General features: G+C 42.4%; 1 protein-coding gene across 1 annotated transcript in view; it reads right to left on the bottom strand.

Annotated features, from left to right (window-relative positions):
• The window catches only part of LOC135052734 (vomeronasal type-2 receptor 116-like), an 85,731-nt gene that overhangs the window by 12,205 nt on the left and 49,406 nt on the right, over positions 1 to 24,120 (bottom strand). The window contains exon 4 of the mRNA XM_063957445.1: positions 17,109 to 17,333. Coding sequence (XP_063813515.1) covers positions 17,109 to 17,333 — 225 coding nt within the window. The remainder of the gene's footprint in view (positions 1 to 17,108; positions 17,334 to 24,120) is intronic.

The raw sequence follows: 24,120 nt of genomic DNA on the forward strand, positions 1-24,120 counted from the left end.
GTCATTCCCGCACCCATTCCTGTGGAATACCAGGATTTTGTTGATGTATTTTCCAAGGGCAATGCGGACATTCTGCCTCCCCATCGGCCTTATGATTGTGCTATTGAGCTAATTCCTGGTGCCACTTTGCCTAAGGGAAGGTTATATGCATTGTCCGGACCAGAAACTGTGGCCATGAATGAATATGTTAAAGAAAGCCTAGGGAAAGGATTTATCAGGCCGTCTAAATCCCCTTTAAGTGCAGGCTTCTTCTTTGTGGAGAAGAAGGATGGATCACTCAGACCTTGCATTGACTTTAGAGCCTTGAATAAAATCTCAGTAAAAAATACTTACCCTTTGCCGCTGATTTCTGTCCTCTTTGATCAGCTACGTTCGGCTGTGATTTTTTCTAAGATTGACCTGAGAGGAGCATATAACCTCATCCGAATCAAGTCAGGGGATGAGTGGAAAACGGCATTCAGTACTCAGTCGGGTCACTATGAGTATCTGGTTATGCCATTCGGCCTGTCTAACGCTCCGGCAGTTTTCCAGGATCTCATTAACGATGTGCTCCGTGATTTTCTTGGAAGATTCGTAGTTGTCTATTTAGACGATATCTTGATATATTCTGACTCTATTGAACAACACGTTACCCAGGTGCGTCAGGTTCTAAAAAAATTACGTGAAAATCACCTATATGCCAAGCTGGAGAAGTGTGAATTTCATGTCACGGAGGTATCCTTTTTAGGGTACATTATTTCCCCTCGGGGATTCTGTATGGAACCGAAGAAGCTCCAAGCCATCCTTAGTTGGGCGCAACCCACCAACTTAAAAGCAATTCAGCGCTTTTTTGGGTTTACGAATTATTATAGAAGATTTATTCACTCTTTCTCCGACCTAGTTGCTCCCATTGTGGCACTGACTAAGAAGGGAGCGGATCCAACCAACTGGTCACGTGAAAGCTGAGTTATCTTTTCAGGCCTTGAAACAAGCCTTTGTCTCAGCCCCGGTCCTCAGACATCCCAACCCAGAATTGCCTTTCATTGTTGAGGTTGATGCCTCGGAGGTTGGATTAGGGGCTATCCTATCTCAGAAGGATCCGGATTCTCTAGAATTACATCCTTGTGCCTTTATGTCCAGGAAATTCTCATCTGCTGAATCCAACTACGATGTTGGTAACCGGGAATTACTGGCTATTAAATGGGCTTTCGAGGAGTGGAGGCATTGGCTTGAGGGAGCAACACATACCATTTCAGTTTTGACTGATCACAAAAATCTTCAGTACATTGAATCAGCTAGACGGCTGAATGCCCGGCAAGCTCGTTGGGCTTTATTTTTTACTCGTTTCAAGTTTATTATCACCTTCAGGCCAGGTTCCAAGAATGCCAAGGCGGATGCCCTGTCACGCAGTTTTCTTCCAGTTCATGATAACAGTCCTGTTACTCCCATACTTCCGTCTTCAGTCATTCGGGCAGGCCTCACACAAGATTTATTTACCCAGTTAAAGCAGCTTCAACATCAAGCTCCTGGAAATACTCCTGCTGGTCGTCTTTATGTCCCTGAGTTTTTGAGAGCAACTGTTTTGACGGAGTTTCATGATAGCAAAGTTGCCGGGCATCCGGGGATCGCTAAGACTTTGGAATTAGTCTCCCGCTCAGTATGGTGGCCTGGTCTTTCCAAAGACATTAAGGAGTTTGTTTTTTCGTGTCAGGTCTGTGCACAGCATAAAGTTCCCCGTTCCTTGCCTATCGGTCAACTTATGCCCTTGAATGTTCCTCTCAGGCCATGGTCTCATATTTCCATGGATTTTGTGGTGGACCTTCCTCTGTCAGCCGGATGCCGAGTCATATGGGTGGTAGTTGACCGTTTTAGCAAGATGGCCCATTTCATTGCCCTTCCCCGATTGCCATCTGCCCAGGGATTGGCAGTTTTGTTCCTCCGCCATGTTTTCAGACTCCATGGGTTACCCACTGATATTGTTTCTGATCGGGGTCCACAATTCATTGCACAATTTTGGAAGTCTTTTTGTGCCTCTTTAAAGATGAAATTGTCTTTAACGTCTGGCTACCATCCCCAATCCAACGGGCAGACTGAGCGAGTTAATCAATCATTAAAACAATATTTGCGTTTGTACTCGGCCAAACTCCAAAATGACTGGTCCGAGTTTCTTCCGTTGGCGGAGTTTGCTTACAACAATGCCTGTCATTCCTCCACCAATGTGTCTCCATTTTTTACAGTTTTTGGTTTTCACCCCAGAGCTAATTCCTTTTTTCAACATTCCTCTGTCTCCTCACTGACCTTGACCGCTCATCTCAGACTCATTTGGAGAAAAGTGCACCTTGCTCTCAGAAAAGCGGCATTTCGGGAGAAAAATTTTTCTGACAGGCTCCGGCGGCCGTGCACTTTTAAAGTTGGAGATAGGGTGTGGTTGTCGACTCGCAACATTAGACTTCGACAAACCTCAGCCAGATTGGGCCCTAAATTTATTGGACCATTTCATATTATAAAAAAAATCAATCCAGTTGCTTTCCGGTTACGTTTACCAAGAACTCTCCGGATCGGAAATACTTTCCATTGCTCCTTGTTGAAACCATACGTTTCTTCCAGTAGATTTCCTCGGAAGATCTCTCAGGGGAAATCACCAATAGATGTACAGGGTCAGCAGGAGTTCTTGGTGGAGAAGGTTCTCGATTCCAAGTTGTCCCGGGGTCGGCTTTATTTTTTGGTACATTGGAGAGGTTATGGTCCAGAAGAAAGGTCTTGGGTCCTGGATGAGGATCTCCATGCCCCGAGGCTCAAAAAGGCATTTTTTCGAGAATTTTCTCAGAAACCTGGCCTTAGGGGTTCCTTGACCCCTCCTCAAGGGGGGGGTACTGTTAGGCGCCGAGGGTCCGCCCGTCAGTGCGGCCCGGCGCCTAGCAACTAGGGACGCCGCATGCGGACAGCCGCCGGCTCCCTAGCAACGTTAGACGCCGGGCGCACAGAGCCGCTCAGACCATAGCAACGGGGACGCCACTGTCGGACCGCGTTCCCCGTTGCTGGGTCTAGATTAATCACCTCATTGGTATCCTGGCCGTGCAGCATGCAGCTGCACGGCATGATTGTTAATTACCCTGTCTGGCTCCTGATTGGAGAGCTCCCAGTTAAAAGCACTCTCTGGACTTCTCACAGACGCCGGTAATAGCTTCCTGTTTGCTGTGTCTGTTGCAGAGAGTTTTCCAGTCCTGTCTATCCGGTCGTTCTTGTCCTCAGTGGTCCAATACTCGGAAGTTGTCATCTTTTCCTGGAGTCCTGACCGAGCACCTTTAACATCCTGTGGTGTTCGTGAGTCGCGGCGTAGCCGTGTGTTGCGGCTTGACCGCTTACTATTTATTATTTGGTTATATTGTGTTTCGGAGCTTTTGCGGAGGATTCCGCTCCCACAAATCCACTCTGGTATCCAGCGGTGCTGGATAGGAGTAACGGATTCGTGGATTTTTGGTTGTCCTTTTCCCTGGCGGTTTGTCCGCACATACTTCTGGTTTAAGTTAGTTAGCTTGTAGCCCCTGGCCTGGTTGCTTAGTCAGAGGGCCCCTTGTTATCACCCTGTCTCGGATTTCCCTTTGTCTCCCATTAAGACCTGAGGGGGCATCGGAGTTGGGCAGACATAATCCGCCCTTCAAACGCGGCTGCCATGGGCTCAAGCAACCATAGTCTCGCAGGGGATTTCTGATAACACGGGCGAGACAACGGAGTTAGGGCGCCAGGGGTTACTAGGCTATCCTGCTCCAGTAACCAGCATTCCATTCCAGTACTCTGACCTCCGTCATAAGATCACCTCTGGTCAGACGTACTGGTATCATAACAACAACAACAGTGCGGAAGCTACTCCTAATCAGGGCTTTTTTAGAGAAGGATGGAAGGGAGACCATGAAAATATGGTACAGGAGAGGAGAATGAGGCTGAGAATGAGGCTGGACAGAGATTTTTTTAATAGCCAGAGACAGCATAGAGGGAATGTACATAAACATGGATAAGAGATGAGATCCATTTACATTGTGTAGAGTTAGACCATTGCAGAAGAATAAAAAGACTGGAGGCAGCAGGTTCAGAAACATTGTCAGTTGGGATGTTAAAGAACAAAACATGAGAAAGGGAAGGTTGTAAGAGAAAAAGAAAGGTATCCAAGTGGCAAAATTATCAAGGAATTCATAGACTATTTTAGTTATGCAAATGTTGAATAGGTGATAGAGACAGATAGGGAGGACATCAAAGGAGGATGAGAGGGAAGATTCAGGGCAAATAACCTGGAAGGTGTAGTTGAGGATAATGAATAATCTTTTTGTTGCTTGTCAGGTCAGGGATTATAGAAAATGAACAAAATTACAAAGAAGACAGCAGTATGCCGGTTGTGTCATGTGAGGACAGCAAAGAAGTTAAGAGAATTAGAGATTAAGTAATCATGAACAGAAAGTACAGTATGTTTGGTGCACATCACTTTGTTATTACAAAGTGCACAAGAAAGAGGGAGAGAGAAAAAAAATGGTGGTGATATTTCGGGTTTGCAGGGTGGGCAATGTTTTTATCAAAGAGGTTGATATAAAGAGTAGAGGGAAATGAGTCAAGAAACAGAAAGGGAGGGAGATCATCAGTAGACTGGATCGGAAGAAGTGTGAGTGGGACATACTATTTTGTGATGTTGTGTTGAAAAGAAAGAAGAGTTAAAGAATCAAAGTGAAAATAAATGCTAGAAAACATTTAGGTTATTGCTACAAAAATAGAAAAAAATCACAAAATTGTTCACTAGCTCACACTGGGGCAGATGTATTAACCTGGAGAAGGCATAAGGAAGTGATAAACCAGTGATACGTGCAAGGTGATAAAGGCACCAGCCAATCAGATTCAAACTGTTAATTTACATAATGGAGCTGATTGGCTGGTGCCTTTATCACCTTGCACATATCACTGGTTTATCACTTCCTTATGCATTCTCCAGGTTAATACATCTGCCCCCACTGGCTGGTACATCAATTCACATAATAATAAAATCTTTACAAAAACAATTAAAAACAGCAAAAATTCAAAGTGAATTAATTTCATTAGCTGCTGTATTCAACATTAAGCTATGAGTATTAAAATTCACTAGGATATTTCATGTAAGCATATAAAGGGTTAATAGTATCAGGGCCGGACTACCCATCTGCCCTCCGGCTCTCTTGTTTGGCCACCCTTGCCTGAAGTGTGTGTCTCAAGAAAATTGAGGTGTACTGTGAGTACACGCCCCCTAACTCATGGTACACCCCTGTGAGCTTTGTTGCAAGCCCTTGTCCCCCCCATCTGACGTGTCTGTTTCAAGGGAAATGTGGGTGTGCAATGAGTACATGCCCCCTGATTTGTGTGTCTGTGCGCTCCCCCTGTGACATGTGCACACACTCACAAATGTCAGTGCTGATTTGTAGCCCCAGTACGTCCTTAAATAGCATATAACATAATCTGGCTTTCTTGTTATGCACATGCATGCACATATGGATATAGTTTGTATTTGTTTTGTAGCATGGAAGCTTATCTAGCTTTCTTATTGAGTACACATAGGGTCTAATTCAGACCTGATCTCTGCGGCCCTTTTGCATAGATAATAGTAACGGTTCCTGATTGCCTAATCATGCTGGCTAAATGGTAAAAACTCTCACCCTCCGTCTTACACGTAGACAGATTCAGCTGGAGATACACTGCACTGCCGGTCAGGTGCGGCTAGGGAGCTCCGGACGTCTCCGGCCCCCAACGTATGAAATGCCGCTGCAGTCCAAAGTGAAGCCGCTGGCTTCCGGCGTGGTGCAGTGATTCTTAGGTGATAATCGCAATGAATGATATTGTCATCAGATGTCACTTCTTTCCTCTGACTAGTTTCGCTCGTCACTGGAGCTTCCTCATAGAGTCTATGCAAAATGAATTGCTTGAGACTTTGTAACAATGAGTTTTCAGTGTAATAACACAAGGAGCCGTTCTGAGACTTTGTAACAACGAGTGTTCAGTGTAATAACACAAGGAGCCGTTCTGAGACTTTGTAACAACAAGTGTTCAGTGTAATAACACAAGGAGCCGTTCTGATACTTTGTAACAACGAGTGTTCAGTGTAATAACACAAGGAGCCGTTCTGAGACTTTGTAACAACGAGTGTTCAGTGTAATAACACAAGGAGCCGTTCTGAGACTTTGTAACAACGAGTGTTCAGTGTAATAACACAAGGAGCCGTTCTGAGACTTTGTAACAACGAGTGTTCAGTGTAATAACACAAGGAGCCGTTCTGAGACTTTGTAACAACGAGTGTTCAGTGTAATAACACAAGGAGCCGTTCTGAGACTTTGTAACAACGAGTGTTTAGTGTAATAACACAAGGAGCCGTTCTGAGACTTTGTAACAACGAGTGTTCAGTGTCATAACACAAGGAGCCATTCTGAGACTTTGTAACAACGAGTGTTCGGTGTAATAACACAAGGAGCCGTTCTGAGACTTTGTAACAACGAGTGTTCAGTGTAATAACACAAGGAGCCGTTCTGAGACTTTGTAACAACAAGTGTTCAGTGTAATAACACAAGGAGCCGTTCTGAGACTTTGTAACAACGAGTGTTCAGTGTAATAACACAAGGAGCCGTTCTGAGACTTTGTAACAACGAGTGTTCAGTGTAATAACACAAGGAGCCGTTCTGAGACTTTGTAACAACGAGTGTTCAGTGTAATAACACAAGGAGCCATTCTGAGACTTTGTAACAACGATTGTTCAGTGTAATAACACAAGGAGCCGTTCTGAGACTTTGTTACAACGAGTGTTCAGTGTAATAACACAAGGAGCCGTTCTGAGACTTTGTAACAACGAGTGTTCAGTGTAATAACACAAGGAGCCGTTCTGAGACTTTGTAACAACGAGTGTTCAGTGTAATAACACAAGGAGCCGTTCTGAGACTTTGTAACAACGAGTGTTCAGTGTAATAACACAAGGAGCCGTTCTGAGACTTTGTAACAACGAGTGTTCAGTGTAATAACACAAGGAGCCGTTCTGAGACTTTGTTACAACGAGTGTTCAGTGTAATAACACAAGGAGCCGTTCTGAGACTTTGTAACAACGAGTGTTCAGTGTAATAACACAAGGAGCCGTTCTGAGACTTTGTAACAACGAGTGTTCAGTGTAATAACACAAGGAGCCGTTCTGAGACTTTGTAACAACGAGTGTTCAGTGTCATAACACAAGGAGCCGTTCTGAGACTTTGTAACAACGAGTGTTCAGTGTCATAACACAAGGAGCCGTTCTGAGACTTTGTAACAACGAGTGTTCAGTGTCATAACACAAGGAGCCGTTCTGAGACTTTGTAACAACGAGTGTTCAGTGTAATAACACAAGGAGCCGTTCTGAGACTTTGTAACAACGAGTGTTCAGTGTAATAACACAAGGAGCCGTTCTGAGACTTTGTTACAACGAGTGTTCAGTGTAATAACACAAGGAGCCGTTCTGAGACTTTGTAACAACGAGTGTTCAGTGTAATAACACAAGGAGCCGTTCTGAGACTTTGTAACAACGAGTGTTCAGTGTAATAACACAAGGAGCCGTTCTGAGACTTTGTAACAACGAGTGTTCAGTGTCATAACACAAGGAGCCGTTCTGAGACTTTGTAACAACGAGTGTTCAGTGTAATAACACAAGGAGCCGTTCTGAGACTTTGTAACAACGAGTGTTCAGTGTAATAACACAAGGAGCCGTTCTGAGACTTTGTAACAACGAGTGTTCAGTGTAATAACACAAGGAGCCGTTCTGAGACTTTGTAACAACGAGTGTTCAGTGTAATAACACAAGGAGCCGTTCTGAGACTTTGTAACAACGAGCGTTCAGTGTAATAACACAAGGAGCCGTTCTGAGACTTTGTAACAACGAGTGTTCAGTGTAATAACACAAGGAGCCGTTCTGAGACTTTGTAACAACGAGTGTTCAGTGTAATAACACAAGGAGCCGTTCTGAGACTTTGTAACAACGAGTGTTCAGTGTAATAACACAAGGAGCCGTTCTGAGACTTTGTAACAACGAGTGTTCAGTGTAATAACACAAGGAGCCGTTCTGAGACTTTGTAACAACGAGTGTTCAGTGTAATAACACAAGGAGCCGTTCTGAGACTTTGTAACAACGAGTGTTCAGTGTAATAACACAAGGAGCCGTTCTGAGACTTTGTAACAACGAGTGTTCAGTGTAATAACACAAGGAGCCGTTCTGAGACTTTGTAACAACGAGTGTTCAGTGTAATAACACAAGGAGCCGTTCTGAGACTTTGTAACAACGAGTGTTCAGTGTAATAACACAAGGAGCCGTTCTGAGACTTTGTAACAACGAGTGTTCAGTGTAATAACACAAGGAGCCGTTCTGATACTTTGTAACAACGAGTGTTCAGTGTAATAACACAAGGAGCCGTTCTGAGACTTTGTAACAACGAGTGTTCAGTGTCATAACACAAGGAGCCGTTCTGAGACTTTGTAACAACGAGTGTTCAGTGTAATAACACAAGGAGCCGTTCTGAGACTTTGTAACAACGAGTGTTCAGTGTAATAACACAAGGAGCCGTTCTGAGACTTTGTAACAACGAGTGTTCAGTGTAATAACACAAGGAGCCGTTCTGAGACTTTGTAACAACGAGTGTTCAGTGTAATAACACAAGGAGCCGTTCTGAGACTTTGTTACAACGAGTGTTCAGTGTAATAACACAAGGAGCCGTTCTGAGACTTTGTAACAACGAGTGTTCAGTGTAATAACACAAGGAGCCGTTCTGAGACTTTGTAACAACGAGTGTTCAGTGTAATAACACAAGGAGCCGTTCTGAGACTTTGTAACAACGAGTGTTCAGTGTCATAACACAAGGAGCCGTTCTGAGACTTTGTAACAACGAGTGTTCAGTGTCATAACACAAGGAGCCGTTCTGAGACTTTGTAACAACGAGTGTTCAGTGTAATAACACAAGGAGCCGTTCTGAGACTTTGTAACAACGAGTGTTCAGTGTAATAACACAAGGAGCCGTTCTGAGACTTTGTAACAACGAGTGTTCAGTGTAATAACACAAGGAGCCGTTCTGAGACTTTGTAACAACGAGTGTTCAGTGTAATAACACAAGGAGCCGTTCTGAGACTTTGTAACAACGAGTGTTCAGTGTAATAATACAAGGAGCCTTTCTGAGACTTTGTAACAACGAGTGTTCAGTGTAATAACACAAGGAGCCGTTCTGAGACTTTGTAACAACGAGTGTTCAGTGTAATAACACAAGGAGCCGTTCTGAGACTTTGTAACAACGAGTGTTCAGTGTAATAACACAAGGAGCCGTTCTGAGACTTTGTAACAACGAGTGTTCAGTGTAATAACACAAGGAGCCGTTCTGAGACTTTGTAACAACGAGTGTTCAGTGTAATAACACAAGGAGCCGTTCTGAGACTTTGTAACAACGAGTGTTCAGTGTAATAACACAAGGAGCCGTTCTGAGACTTTGTAACAACGAGTGTTCAGTGTAATAACACAAGGAGCCGTTCTGAGACTTTGTAACAACGAGTGTTCAGTGTAATAACACAAGGAGCCGTTCTGAGACTTTGTAACAACGAGTGTTCAGTGTAATAACACAAGGAGCCGTTCTGAGACTTTGTAACAACGAGCGTTCAGTGTAATAACACAAGGAGCCGTTCTGAGACTTTGTAACAACGAGTGTTCAGTGTAATAACACAAGGAGCCGTTCTGAGACTTTGTAACAACGAGTGTTCAGTGTAATAACACAAGGAGCCGTTCTGAGACTTTGTAACAACGAGTGTTCAGTGTAATAACACAAGGAGCCGTTCTGAGACTTTGTAACAACGAGTGTTCAGTGTAATAACACAAGGAGCCGTTCTGAGACTTTGTAACAACGAGTGTTCAGTGTAATAACACAAGGAGCCGTTCTGAGACTTTGTAACAACGAGTGTTCAGTGTAATAACACAAGGAGCCGTTCTGAGACTTTGTAACAACGAGTGTTCAGTGTAATAACACAAGGAGCCGTTCTGAGACTTTGTAACAACGAGTGTTCAGTGTAATAACACAAGGAGCCGTTCTGAGACTTTGTAACAACGAGTGTTCAGTGTAATAACACAAGGAGCCGTTCTGAGACTTTGTAACAACGAGTGTTCAGTGTAATAACACAAGGAGCCGTTCTGAGACTTTGTAACAACGAGTGTTCAGTGTAATAACACAAGGAGCCGTTCTGAGACTTTGTAACAACGAGTGTTCAGTGTAATAACACAAGGAGCCGTTCTGAGACTTTGTAACAATGAGTGTTCAGTGTAATAACACAAGGAGCCGTTCTGAGATTTTGTAACAACGAGTGTTCAGTGTAATAACACAAGGAGCCGTTCTGAGACTTTGTAACAACGAGTGTTCAGTGTATTAACACAAGGAGCCGTTCTGAGACTTTGTAACAACGAGTGTTCAGTGTAATAACACAAGGAGCCGTTCTGAGACTTTGTAACAACGAGTGTTCAGTGTAATAACACAAGTAGCCGTTCTGAGACTTTGTAACAACGAGTGTTCAGTGTAATAACACAAGGAGCCGTTCTGAGACTTTGTAACAACAAGCGGTGATTACTGCATCTGATTATTCCGTCTCTCTACAAGCAGTTAGTGGACAATCTGAGAATACTGATTTGCACAGCAACTAATAAGTATATCCCCTATTGCACATATTGTGGTTATTATATACGCATGAGAGCTGATCCATATTTTATTTTAGGTGCATATAGAAATCCGGCTTTTGAAAATAAGAATTAATTAGAGTTGTTGAATTTATATATGCATATGATAGCTTTTTTTATTAGATTAAGAATTTTAGAGATTTATGTGATTAATCCAGAATAAAAAGGTGTTTTTATGTATATATGTGAATTCACTTTATTTGGAGTCTGAAAGGTTCTTAAATAGCGCAGAGTGTTCTTTTCTTATATTGTCTAGTTGGTAATTCCCCCTTTCTTAAAGGGGAACCGCTGATTTTATGCTTACACTAGCACAATTAACATTCAGCAGCTGATTAATATCTGTATTCCTATTAACTATTAAGGTTTGTTTTAGAATAAATATAACATTTAAAATTTAGTACTAGCGCCGTGAGACATTCTTGTATGAAGATTCTACACTGTGTTAATTTATCCATATTATTCCTCTTTCTGTTGATCATTATCAGTGTCCTACTACACAAATCAAGAGGTTCATATTTCAACTACTTCTATTATTTATTATTATCCTTTATATGACATCACAAGGAATTAACAACACCCAATTACAGAGTACATAAAAAAATACGCAAAACAGGCAAACAGTGACTTACTGTCAAAGACAATGTAGGACAAGTACAGGGTAAATAACATATCTGCATCAGCTCCCGACACTGAACTAAGTGTCATGGTGTCAGAAAACTGTGTGATTTGATGCTGTTGAAGATGGTTAAAGTAAGAGAATGAAAAGCACATGAGGAAAGAGGACCCGGCTCATGAAAACTTACATTCTAAAGGGGAGAGACCGACAGATGTGATGCAGATGAGTGAGCATGGAACAGAATGTTATGATGAGATTTGGCTGCAGTTGTTGGGTATCGAGAGCCAATTTAAAGTTTTGTAGAGAGGTGGAGATTCTGAGGGGGAGATACAAAGAATTCCATAGAAAGAGAGTGGCACAAGAAAAATATTGGAGCTTGGAGTGGGAGGAAGTAATCAGTAGGCAGTGCCTTAGCGGAGTGAAGAGTGCAGGTGGGAGTGTAAAGGGAGATAAGTTCAGAGATGTAAATGGGAGAAGAGTGGGTAAGAGCTTTGTAATGTAGCGTGAGAAACTTTACTTGTATTCTGAAAGGGAAGGAATGTTAGTTATGGGCTTGTAGAAGAGATGAGTTGGACAGTTTTGTTTGATGAGGTTGATAAACTGGGAAACAGCATTGAGGATAGATTGGAGTAGAGAAAGGCATTTTTCAGGGATTCCAGATAGAAGGAGATTACAGTACTCCAGTCTGGAGATGATCAGTGAGTGAATTAAGGACTTGGTAGCATCCTGGTTGAGAAAGGGTCTGATCCTGGAAATATTTACAGATGAAAATGGCAGGTTTGTGAGAGGTGATACATTTGTGGTTTGAAGTAGAGAAAGGAGTTAAAGATTACTCCAATACAGCACACTTGGAGGCTAGAGGATACAATGGTGCCATTAATAGATAAAGAAATTGTGGTGGGTGAGGTTGTGTGGAAGGGTGGAAAGATGATCAGGTCAGTCTTAGTCATGTTATGTTTAAGAAAGTGCTGGGACATCTACGAAAAGGTAGCATAAAGAGAGTTGGAGATATAGTATGATGGAGGAGAGTGAAGGAGAGGTCAGGGGACAAAAGGTAAATTTGAGTATCATCAGCATAGAGAGGAATTGGTAGTCAAAAAAGCTGATGAGTTTACATAAAGAGGACATATAGATAGAGAAAAGGAAATAACCAAGAACAGAACCTTGAAAGACAACAACAGTTAGTGAAAGTGGAGGTAAAGTGGCATCATGAGAGGAGAAAGAGAAGGAACAGTCAGAGATCAGACCAAGAGAGTGAAGGATATGCAGAAGAGGGTAGTCCACACTGTCAAAAGCAGAGTTTAAAATTAATTATCAGAGATCAGTGTCCCTTAAATGTTGCAGCATGAAGGTCATTGCAGACTTTGTGATGACAGTTTCAATGGAGTAGACAGGACAAAATCCAGACTGGAATGGGTCAAGCAGGGAGTGGGAGGATAGAAAGGCAGTAATGCAGTTGTACAGAATATGCTCAAGTAGTTTGTAGTGAAACATGAGGAGAGAAATGTGTCAGTACATGGAGAGGGTGTTTGGATCAATGGTAGGTTTTAAGAATAGGGGAAATGAGTGTATTCTTGAAGGCATAGGGTACAGTGCCTCATGAGAGGGAGATATTGAGGAAGTGAGTCAAATGGAGAGGTGGTGGTGAGAAGGAATGGATGATGGTTATGAATTTATCATTAGTTATAAGGAAGAAAGATGTTAGAGCTGATAAGAGGGACAGGGAGGGGTGTTAAGGGACAGGAGGTTGCTGATGGACTGGTAGGATGTGAAGTCCTAATGTACAGATAGGTCCTCCATTATCTTTGCTGACTGAGGCATTAGTCGCGATCGGGCATACGCAGCGTGCCTGGGCGCAAGGAGGCGCGCCTAGTTGAAGGGATGCGCACAGAGCGTTTAGTGTTACCTTTGAGTGTAATACCTAAGATCATCCACCAGATGTCGCTTTTTAAAATCACCAATGCGCATGCGTGTGGTCTCCATTAAAATACAATACTGAACTACAGGGTAAGAACTACTTTACTGGTGCGTCTCATTACGCTACATTATGCTACAGTATGTCATAAAGTATATAACAGTATATACAGTACAGATGCAAATAGTACAACATATACAGATGCAAACAAACGTGTTACAGATACAGTGTGGTCTATTGATGTTAGGAATATGTGAGCGTCCAAATCCCATAGTATTAAGTATAATGGGGAGAGATAAAAGATACTCCCTAAGTTCCTGGATGCCAAATCACTGTGTGAATAGTTTATACAGATGAAAATGAACATTTTAAAACACTTGTGTATGCAGACGCAACTAATGTGTGAAAGGAATAATGTAGCTCATTGACTTTACAGTATGTACAGTGCACTAAATGAGCAGCCGAGTCCCCTAATGGCATAAATGAAAACCAATAGGAAGGAATCACTGCTTGCATTACTTTTACACATGAACTTGTGTATCTTCCATGCAGCGACGTAGGCTATCAGTGAAGGCTCCCACCTCCCATGCTGAGGATCCCGGCTTCGATTCCCAAAGTGCCAATCTATATATTTTTTTCCCCTTACATTCACTTTATTAATTTTGTTTTTCTGTGTAATATATTGTAAAACATTCAATGGAAAGGTGCACACAGGTTTCACATAAATCAGGGTTTTTAGTGAACAGCTAATTAGTACCATAATAGAACATACTGTACAGAGATACTAAGGACGGTGATTTGGCACCCAGGAACTTAGGGAGGAGCTTTTATCTCTCTACACTATACATAGAAAGATTGCAATGGAGAGAGATAAAAGCTCCTCCCTAAGTTCCTGGGTGCCAAATCATCATTCTTACTATCTCTGTACAGTATATTCTATTAGGGTACTAATTAGCTGTTCATGCTAATTAGTTGTTCACTAAAAACCCTGATTTATGTGAAACCTGTGTGCACACTTCCATTGAACGTTTTACAATGGATTACACAGGAAAAAAAGAATATGAAAGTGATTGTCAGGGTAAAAAAAATTCACACTTTAGTTAGAAATTAGAACTACATTATTCCTTTTACACATTAGTTGCGTCTGCATACACAAGTGTTTTAACATGTTCGTTTGCGTCTGAATAATTTTTTTACATTTTTTTTACTCTCTCCGTCTGACCATTGGTTACCATCTATGAGTACACTATGCAGTACAGGACTATATTAAAATTACAGTCATCACTGACCATTTTCCAGAGCTTGTACTGTAGATCAATCCGCCGCTATTCAAACTAAAGTACTGGATTAGTGGAGCATTAGCCACCCAGTGGTGGAGATGTGTATTGCATGCTGAGTATCTAGTCATGCCTCAACGCGCCTGTCCGTGATTAAACTCAGCAACATAAGCTATCGCCTCGGCGTGACTAAACCTCCGTCTATGTGCTGAAACAATCAAGATAATGGAGGACTCATCTGTATAGAGTACATTTTGGATGTGAAGTAAGTGGAAAAATCAAGAGCCTAGAATGAGGAGGGGAGATGAGTTTTTGGTTATGTAAACTTCTCTAGACACATGCATTTAATTGTAATATCCTTGATATTCAAAGATTTATCTAATCACGACAGGTTTCACAGACTAACAGAGCAACATCTGCGATCCCAGAATGTCCAAGTTATTCAATATTGAACACAGTTTGATTAACGATAGAGAATAATGGAGATTTCGATAAGTTTACTCTGATGAATTCCCCCAATGAAAAGAGTAAAGATTCTTCAAAAATATTTATTTTATTGAAATCCCTTTGGCATTTTGTTTAATTATAAATGAATTCCAAATTGGAAAAAATATTTTCCCTTTTGTTATCTTACTTTTTACAATTTTACTTTGCTATTATATAAATTTATATTTTTAAAGAAATAATTCACTGTGGGGGAATTCCATAGTGCTTGAGGTTTACTGAGGTCAAACAAACAACTCACATACTGTACCTCACACCTGATTTTGGATTACCACAGTTATGAAGGAATCTAATATCTATGGGATCTAATTATAAAAAAAACTATGGTTGAAGGTTTTTCAGCTCTGAAAAAAATATACTCATCTCTCCATGCAGAATATCAAGATTGTATGTTAATATTTCAGATCTCAAAGCTGTGAACATAAGAACAGTCTGCACATGTTGACATGTTCATTGTTGTCATTTTATCAATGTTCAAAATACCAAAATCCTAATTTAGTCTACTATCTTGATGGCAGTGACGATAGGCAGACAGAACCTGGGGCAAAAAAACCATGGTATGGTTGACACAACGTTTTCTCAATTTCTCCTTTACCACCAAATTCAGCTCAATTTTCAGAATTAAAAGCATTAACCAAGTCTTGACTTATGTCAGAAGAGAGGACCATAAATACTCATACAGAAAGTTCATATGATTTTGTTGTATTACTTGATTTTGGCGATTCATATAAAAAAGAGACTTCATAACAGTAACAAGCAACCAATATGTACATGTTAAAGCAGTTAAGGAGTTGCCAGAAGTCATACAATTAAAACCTACTCTTGGCTGCTACAAATACCAATCCCAGGACAAGATAAAACTAATAATGTAAATAACTGTGTGCAGTTATAGCATCCATGAGTAATCTGATTAAGACCTACTGATATAGTAATATCTTCACATTATTTCTAGACGTATACTTTGTCTCCTGTATTGTCTATTTGCAAATTAAAAAATCAGTAAGGAAGGTTAAAACACTACCTTCATATATTTCCTTTTACACATCCTATAACCAAATGTAATTCAAGTTACAGAGGCTAGAATGACTCAGTGTGATTTGGTATCGGATGAAGGGGACAGTATGTCATTGCTAAGGCACAAGATTATTTCTGTATGTATAGTATGCTAATGTAATACCATCTGTTCAAAGTACACATTTTACTACACTACTTTAAAAATAAACCAAATAATCTGTAACATTCGCAAGTGGGAGAGGTGATGGAAAACTAGTACTACTACTACTACTACTACTACTACTACTACTACTACTACTACTACTACTACTACTACAACAACTACTACTACTACTACTACAACAACTACTACTACTACCTATTACTACCAACACTTCCACAACAACTAAAACTAATTCTACCACTATCACTAATACTACTACTACTACTACTACTATTACTTACTACTACAACTCCTACTCCTACTACTACTACTACTAATAATAATAATAATAATAATAATAATATAAAATTGATTTAATCACAATGTTCTTGTATATTCTTTGTTGTCTAACAAATTTTGGGAACCTAACTTCAGTGCTTCATGAAACTCAAAGTGCTTGAGATGACTAATAATATGATCATGTGTTTTATATCTGCACAGTGTGCCTTCATCAGTTTGCCATAAAGGTGGCACCTACTGTTTGCCCTATCACACTATGCTGCACCAAGAGGCTCTCTGAAAAATCCCTTTAGCAAATTTACTATTTTCTCTCACTAATCTCGGCTAGGAAGATATTCCATGTCCAGTCAAAATAATTCATTACACAGAAGTTAATGATGTTTTTCTTTGTGTAACAAATTTGTTGCCAGATGTCATGTATCTAGGCTTACCATACATACCGTGTAACTGGGGCACACATGAAACACACAGATTCTCTAGCTGAGTAATACCAGGTGAAATGCAAGTTTGAAGTCAGCCAGCGACAGAATATGTGTGATTCATGTGTCCTGGTATAAAGGGATAGTACGGCACATCTGCATGTATAATACACCAACTGCATTCCTACTGTATATGATATACTGAATTTCATCATCTCTTACCATGCCATTTTTCCACGTGATTTCTCCTGCTTTTATATTATAAAACTGGTCATCTTGTGATTCGTCAAAGATGGTCACAGGCTTTATAACAAATTCATATGATGTATTAGTTTTATATATAACCCAATTTTCCATTAACCACTTGGAGGGCAGATCTCCTCTCTCATTGAAGGTCATCTCTTCTCCAGTGGGATCTGTGTAATGAAGGTTTCTCATAGAGTGCTGCTTTCAATAGGAAATAAAAATGTCTGTATAAGTAATGGCACAAACACAGTAAATGTTCTGGACATATAAATCCACTTATAGCATAACTGTGGCCATAGATTTTATAGGTAATGAGAGAATGGGTCTATTTACAAAACATAGGAAGTAGAGATGAGTGGGTTCGGTTCTCCGAGAACCTAACCCCCCCGAACTCCACGTGGTTTACACGGGTCCGAGGCAACTTCGGTTCTTCCTGCCCGACTTGGAAAACCCGAATGAGGCAAAACGTTATCATCCCGCTGTCGGATTCTCGCGAGATTCAGATTCCATATAAAGAGCTGCGCGTCGCCGCCGTATTCACTTGTGCATTGTAGACAGAGCGGAGAGGACGTGGCTACGTTCTCTCAGTGGAAATCTCAATATCAGTGCTCAGTATCAGTGCTTACTGATAACTTATTGCTGCTCAGTAATACTTCTAGTTGTGTGTCTCTCCTGCTCAGTGTCAGTTCTAGTATCCTCATCAGTGCTCAGTATCACTGCTCATTGTCTTGTGCTACATTGTGTGGTGCTCAGTATATTTCAGTACATTACTAATAGTCCAGTGCTGCATCTTGCTGCTCAGTGTCAGTTCTTCTCAGTATAATCCTCATCAGTGCTCAGTATCACTGCTCATTGTCTTGTGCTGCATTGTGTGGTGCTCAGTATACTACAGTACATTATTAATAGTCCAGGGCTGCATCATGTTGCTCAATGTCAGTTCTAGTCCGCATCAGTGCTCAGTATCACTGCTCATTGTCTTGTGCTACATTGTGTGGTGCTCAGTATACTACAGTACATTACTAATAGTCCAGTGCTGCATCTTACTGCTCAGTGTCAGTTCTAGTATTCTCATCAGTGCTCAGTATCACTGCTCATTGTCTTGTGCTGCATTGTGTGGTGCTCAGTATATTTCAGTACATTACTAATAGTCCAGGGCTGCATCTTGCTGCCCAGTGTCAGTTCTTGTATCCTCATCAGTGCTCAGTATCACTGCTCATTGTCTTGTGCTGCATTGTGTGGTGCTCAGTATGTTACAGTACATTACTAATAGTCCAGTGCTACATCTTACTGCTCAGTGTCAGTTCTAGTATTCTCATCAGTGCTCAGTATCACTGCTCATTGTCTTGTGCTGCATTGTGTGGTGCTTAGAGATGAGCGGGTTCGGTTTCTTTGAATCCGAACCCGCACGAACTTCACTTTTTTTTCCACGGGTCCGAGCGACTCGGATCTTCCCGCCTTGCTCGGTTAACCCGAGCGCGCCCGAACGTCATCATGACGCTGTCGGATTCTCGCGAGGCTCGGATTCTATCGCGAGACTCGGATTCTATATAAGGAGCCGCGCGTCGCCGCCATTTTCACTCGTGCATTGAGATTGATAGGGAGAGGACGTGTCTGGCGTCCTCTCCATTAGAATAGAGATAGATAGATTAGATAGAGAGAGATTGTGCAGAGTCGCAGACAGAGTTAGTTTACCACAGTCAGTGACCAGTGCAGTTGCTAGTTAACTTTTATTTAATATAATATATCCGTTCACTTCTCTCTGCTATATCCGTTCTCTGCCTGAAAAAAAAAACGATACACAGCACAGTCAGTCACACAGTGTGACTCAGTCTGTGTGCACTCAGCTCAGCCCAGTGTGCTGCACAGTCATCAATGTATAAATTAAAAGCTTATAATTAATTGTGGGGGAGACTGGGGAGCACTGCAGGTTGTTAGCAGGAGCCAGGAGTACAATTATATTAATTAACAGTGCACACTTTTGCTGCAGGAGTGGTGACCAGTGCCTGACCACCAGTATAGTATTGTTGTATACTACTAATATCTCTTTAAATATCAACCAGTCTATATTAGCAGCAGACACAGTACAGTGCGGTAGTTCACGGCTGTGGCTACCTCTGTGTCGGCACACGGCAGGCAGTCCGTCCGACCAGAATTGTATTATTTATTATTATATACCTACCACCTAACCGTGGTTTTTTTTTCATTCTTTATACCGTCATAGTGTCATCCTAATTGTTACGAGTATACTACTATCTCTTTATCAACCAGTGTACAGTGCGGTAGTTCACGGCTGTGGCTACCTCTGTGTCGGCACACGGCAGGCAGTCCGTCCGACCAGAATTGTATTATTTATTATTATATACCTACCACCTAACCGTGGTTTTTTTTTCATTCTTTATACCGTCATAGTGTCATCCTAATTGTTACGAGTATACTACTATCTCTTTATCAACCAGTGTACAGTGCGGTAGTTCACGGCTGTGGCTACCTCTGTGTCGGCACACGGCAGGCAGTCCGTCCGACCAGAATTGTATTATTTATTATTATATACCTACCACCTAACCGTGGTTTTTTTTTCATTCTTTATACCGTCATAGTGTCATCCTAATTGTTACGAGTATACTACTATCTCTTTATCAACCAGTGTACAGTGCGGTAGTTCACGGCTGTGGCTACCTCTGTGTCGGCACACGGCAGGCAGTCCGTCCGACCAGAATTGTATTATTTATTATTATATACCTACCACCTAACCGTGGTTTTTTTTTCATTCTTTATACCGTCATAGTGTCATCCTAATTGTTACGAGTATACTACTATCTCTTTATCAACCAGTGTACAGTGCGGTAGTTCACGGCTGTGGCTACCTCTGTGTCGGCACACGGCAGGCAGTCCGTCCGACCAGAATTGTATTATTTATTATTATATACCTACCACCTAACCGTGGTTTTTTTTTCATTCTTTATACCGTCATAGTGTCATCCTAATTGTTACGAGTATACTACTATCTCTTTATCAACCAGTGTACAGTGCGGTAGTTCACGGCTGTGGCTACCTCTGTGTCGGCACACGGCAGGCAGTCCGTCCGACCAGAATTGTATTATTTATTATTATATACCTACCACCTAACCGTGGTTTTTTTTTCATTCTTTATACCGTCATAGTGTCATCCTAATTGTTACGAGTATACTACTATCTCTTTATCAACCAGTGTACAGTGCGGTAGTTCACGGCTGTGGCTACCTCTGTGTCGGCAGTCGGCAGGCAGTCCGTCCATCCATAATTGTATTATTATTATAATATATACCACCTAACCGTGGTTTTTTTTTCATTCTTTATACCGTCATAGTGTCATACTAGTTGTTACGAGTATACTACTATCTCTTTATCAACCAGTGTACAGTGCGGTAGTTCACGGCTGTGGCTACCTCTGTGTCGGCAGTCGGCAGGCAGTCCGTCCATCCATAATTGTATTATTATTATAATATATACCACCTAACTGTGGTTTTTTTTGCATTCTTTATACCGTCGTCATAGTGTCATACTAGTTGTTACGAGTATACTACTATCTCTTTATCAACCAGTGTACAGTGCGGTAGTTCACGGCTGTGGCTACCTCTGTGTCGGCAGTCGGCAGGCAGTCCGTCCATCCATAATTGTATTATTATTATAATATATACCACCTAACCGTGGTTTTTTTTTCATTCTTTATACCGTCGTCATAGTGTCATACTAGTTGTTACGAGTATACTACTATCTCTTTATCAACCAGTGTACAGTGCGGTAGTTCACGGCTGTGGCTACCTCTGTGTCGGCAGTCGGCAGGCAGTCCGTCCATCCATAATTGTATTATTATTATAATATATACCACCTAACCGTGGTTTTTTTTTCATTCTTTATACCGTCGTCATAGTGTCATACTAGTTGTTACGAGTATACTACTATCTCTTTATCAACCAGTGTACAGTGCGGTAGTTCACGGCTGTGGCTACCTCTGTGTCGGCAGTCGGCAGGCAGTCCGTCCATCCATAATTGTATTATTATTATAATATATACCACCTAACCGTGGTTTTTTTTTCATTCTTTATACCGTCGTCATAGTGTCATACTAGTTGTTACGAGTATACTACTATCTCTTTATCAACCAGTGTACAGTGCGGTAGTTCACGGCTGTGGCTACCTCTGTGTCGGCAGTCGGCAGGCAGTCCGTCCATCCATAATTGTATTATTATTATAATATATACCACCTAACCGTGGTTTTTTTATACCACCTAACCGTGGCAGTCCGTCCATAATTGTATACTAGTATCCAATCCATCCATCTCCATTGTGTACCTGAGGTGCCTTTTAGTTCTGCCTATAAAATATGGAGAACAAAAAAGTTGAGGTTCCAAAATTAGGGAAAGATCAAGATCCACTTCCACCTCGTGCTGAAGCTGCTGCCACTAGTCATGGCCGAGACGATGAAATGCCAGCAACGTCGTCTGCCAAGGCCGATGCCCAATGTCATAGTACAGAGCATGTCAAATCCAAAACACCAAATATCAGAAAAAAAAGGACTCCAAAACCTAAAATAAAATTGTCGGAGGAGAAGCGTAAACTTGCCAATATGCCATTTACCACACGGAGTGGCAAGGAACGGCTGAGGCCCTGGCCTATGTTCATGGCTAGTGGTTCAGCTTCACATGAGGATGGAAGCACTCAGCCTCTCGCTAGAAAACTGAAAAGACTCAAGCTGGCAAAAGCACCGCAAAGAACTGTGCGTTCTTTGAAATCCCAAATCCACAAGGAGAGTCCAATTGTGTCGGTTGCGATGCCTGACCTTCCCAACACTGGACGTGAAGAGCATGCGCCTTCCACTATTTGCATGCCCCCTGCAAGTGCTGGAAGGAGCACCCGCAGTCCAGTTCCTGATAGTCAGATTGAAGATGTCAGTGTTGAAGTACACCAGGATGAGGAGGATATGGGTGTTGCTGGCGCTGGGGAGGAAATTGACCAGGAGGATTCTGATGGTGAGGTGGTTTGTTTAAGTCAGGCACCCGGGGAGACACCTGTTGTCCGTGGGAGGAATATGGCCGTTGACATGCCAGGTGAAAATACCAAAAAAATCAGCTCTTCGGTGTGGAGGTATTTCACCAGAAATGCGGACAACAGGTGTCAAGCCGTGTGTTCCCTTTGTCAAGCTGTAATAAGTAGGGGTAAGGACGTTAACCACCTCGGAACATCCTCCCTTATACGTCACCTGCAGCGCATTCATAATAAGTCAGTGACAAGTTCAAAAACTTTGGGTGACAGCGGAAGCAGTCCACTGACCAGTAAATCCCTTCCTCTTGTAACCAAGCTCACGCAAACCACCCCACCAACTCCCTCAGTGTCAATTTCCTCCTTCCCCAGGAATGCCAATAGTCCTGCAGGCCATGTCACTGGCAAGTCTGACGAGTCCTTTCCTGCCTGGGATTCCTCCGATGCATCCTTGCGTGTAACGCCTACTGCTGCTGGCGCTGCTGTTGTTGCCGCTGGGAGTCGATGGTCATCCCAGAGGGGAAGTCGTAAGCCCACTTGTACTACTTCCAGTAAGCAATTGACTGTTCAACAGTCCTTTGCGAGGAAGATGAAATATCACAGCAGTCATCCTACTGCAAAGCGGATAACTGAGTCCTTGACAACTATGTTGGTGTTAGACGTGCGTCCGGTATCCGCCGTTAGTTCACAGGGAACTAGACAATTTATTGAGGCAGTGTGCCCCCGTTACCAAATACCATCTAGGTTCCACTTCTCTAGGCAGGCGATACCGAGAATGTACACGGACGTCAGAAAAAGACTCACCAGTGTCCTAAAAAATGCAGTTGTACCCAATGTCCACTTAACCACGGACATGTGGACAAGTGGAGCAGGGCAGGGTCAGGACTATATGACTGTGACAGCCCACTGGGTAGATGTATGGACTCCCGCCGCAAGAACAGCAGCGGCGGCACCAGTAGCAGCATCTCGCAAACGCCAACTCTTTCCTAGGCAGGCTACGCTTTGTATCACCGCTTTCCAGAATACGCACACAGCTGAAAACCTCTTACGGCAACTGAGGAAGATCATCGCGGAATGGCTTACCCCAATTGGACTCTCCTGTGGATTTGTGGCATCGGACAACGCCAGCAATATTGTGTGTGCATTAAATATGGGCAAATTCCAGCACGTCCCATGTTTTGCACATACCTTGAATTTGGTGGTGCAGAATTTTTTAAAAAACGACAGGGGCGTGCAAGAGATGCTGTCGGTGGCCAGAAAAATTGCGGGACACTTTCGGCGTACAGGCACCACGTACAGAAGACTGGAGCACCACCAAAAACTACTGAACCTGCCCTGCCATCATCTGAAGCAAGAAGTGGTAACGAGGTGGAATTCAACCCTCTATATGCTTCAGAGGTTGGAGGAGCAGCAAAAGGCCATTCAAGCCTATACAATTGAGCACGATATAGGAGATGGAATGCACCTGTCTCAAGTGCAGTGGAGAATGATTTCAACGTTGTGCAAGGTTCTGATGCCCTTTGAACTTGCCACACGTGAAGTCAGTTCAGACACTGCCAGCCTGAGTCAGGTCATTCCCCTCATCAGGCTTTTGCAGAAGAAGCTGGAGGCATTGAAGAAGGAGCTAACACGGAGCGATTCCGCTAGGCATGTGGGACTTGTGGATGCAGCCCTTAATTCGCTTAACAAGGATTCACGGGTGGTCAATCTGTTGAAATCAGAGCACTACATTTTGGCCACCGTGCTCGATCCTAGATTTAAAGCCTACCTTGGATCTCTCTTTCCGGCAGACACAGGTCTGCTGGGGTTGAAAGACCTGCTGGTGACAAAATTGTCAAGTCAAGCGGAACGCGACCTGTCAACATCTCCTCCTTCACATTCTCCCGCAACTGGGGGTGCGAGGAAAAGGCTCAGAATTCCGAGCCCACCCGCTGGCGGTGATGCAGGGCAGTCTGGAGCGACTGCTGAT

This window comes from Pseudophryne corroboree, chromosome 1, assembly GCF_028390025.1.
Source record: "Pseudophryne corroboree isolate aPseCor3 chromosome 1, aPseCor3.hap2, whole genome shotgun sequence".
NCBI lineage: Eukaryota > Metazoa > Chordata > Amphibia > Anura > Myobatrachidae > Pseudophryne > Pseudophryne corroboree.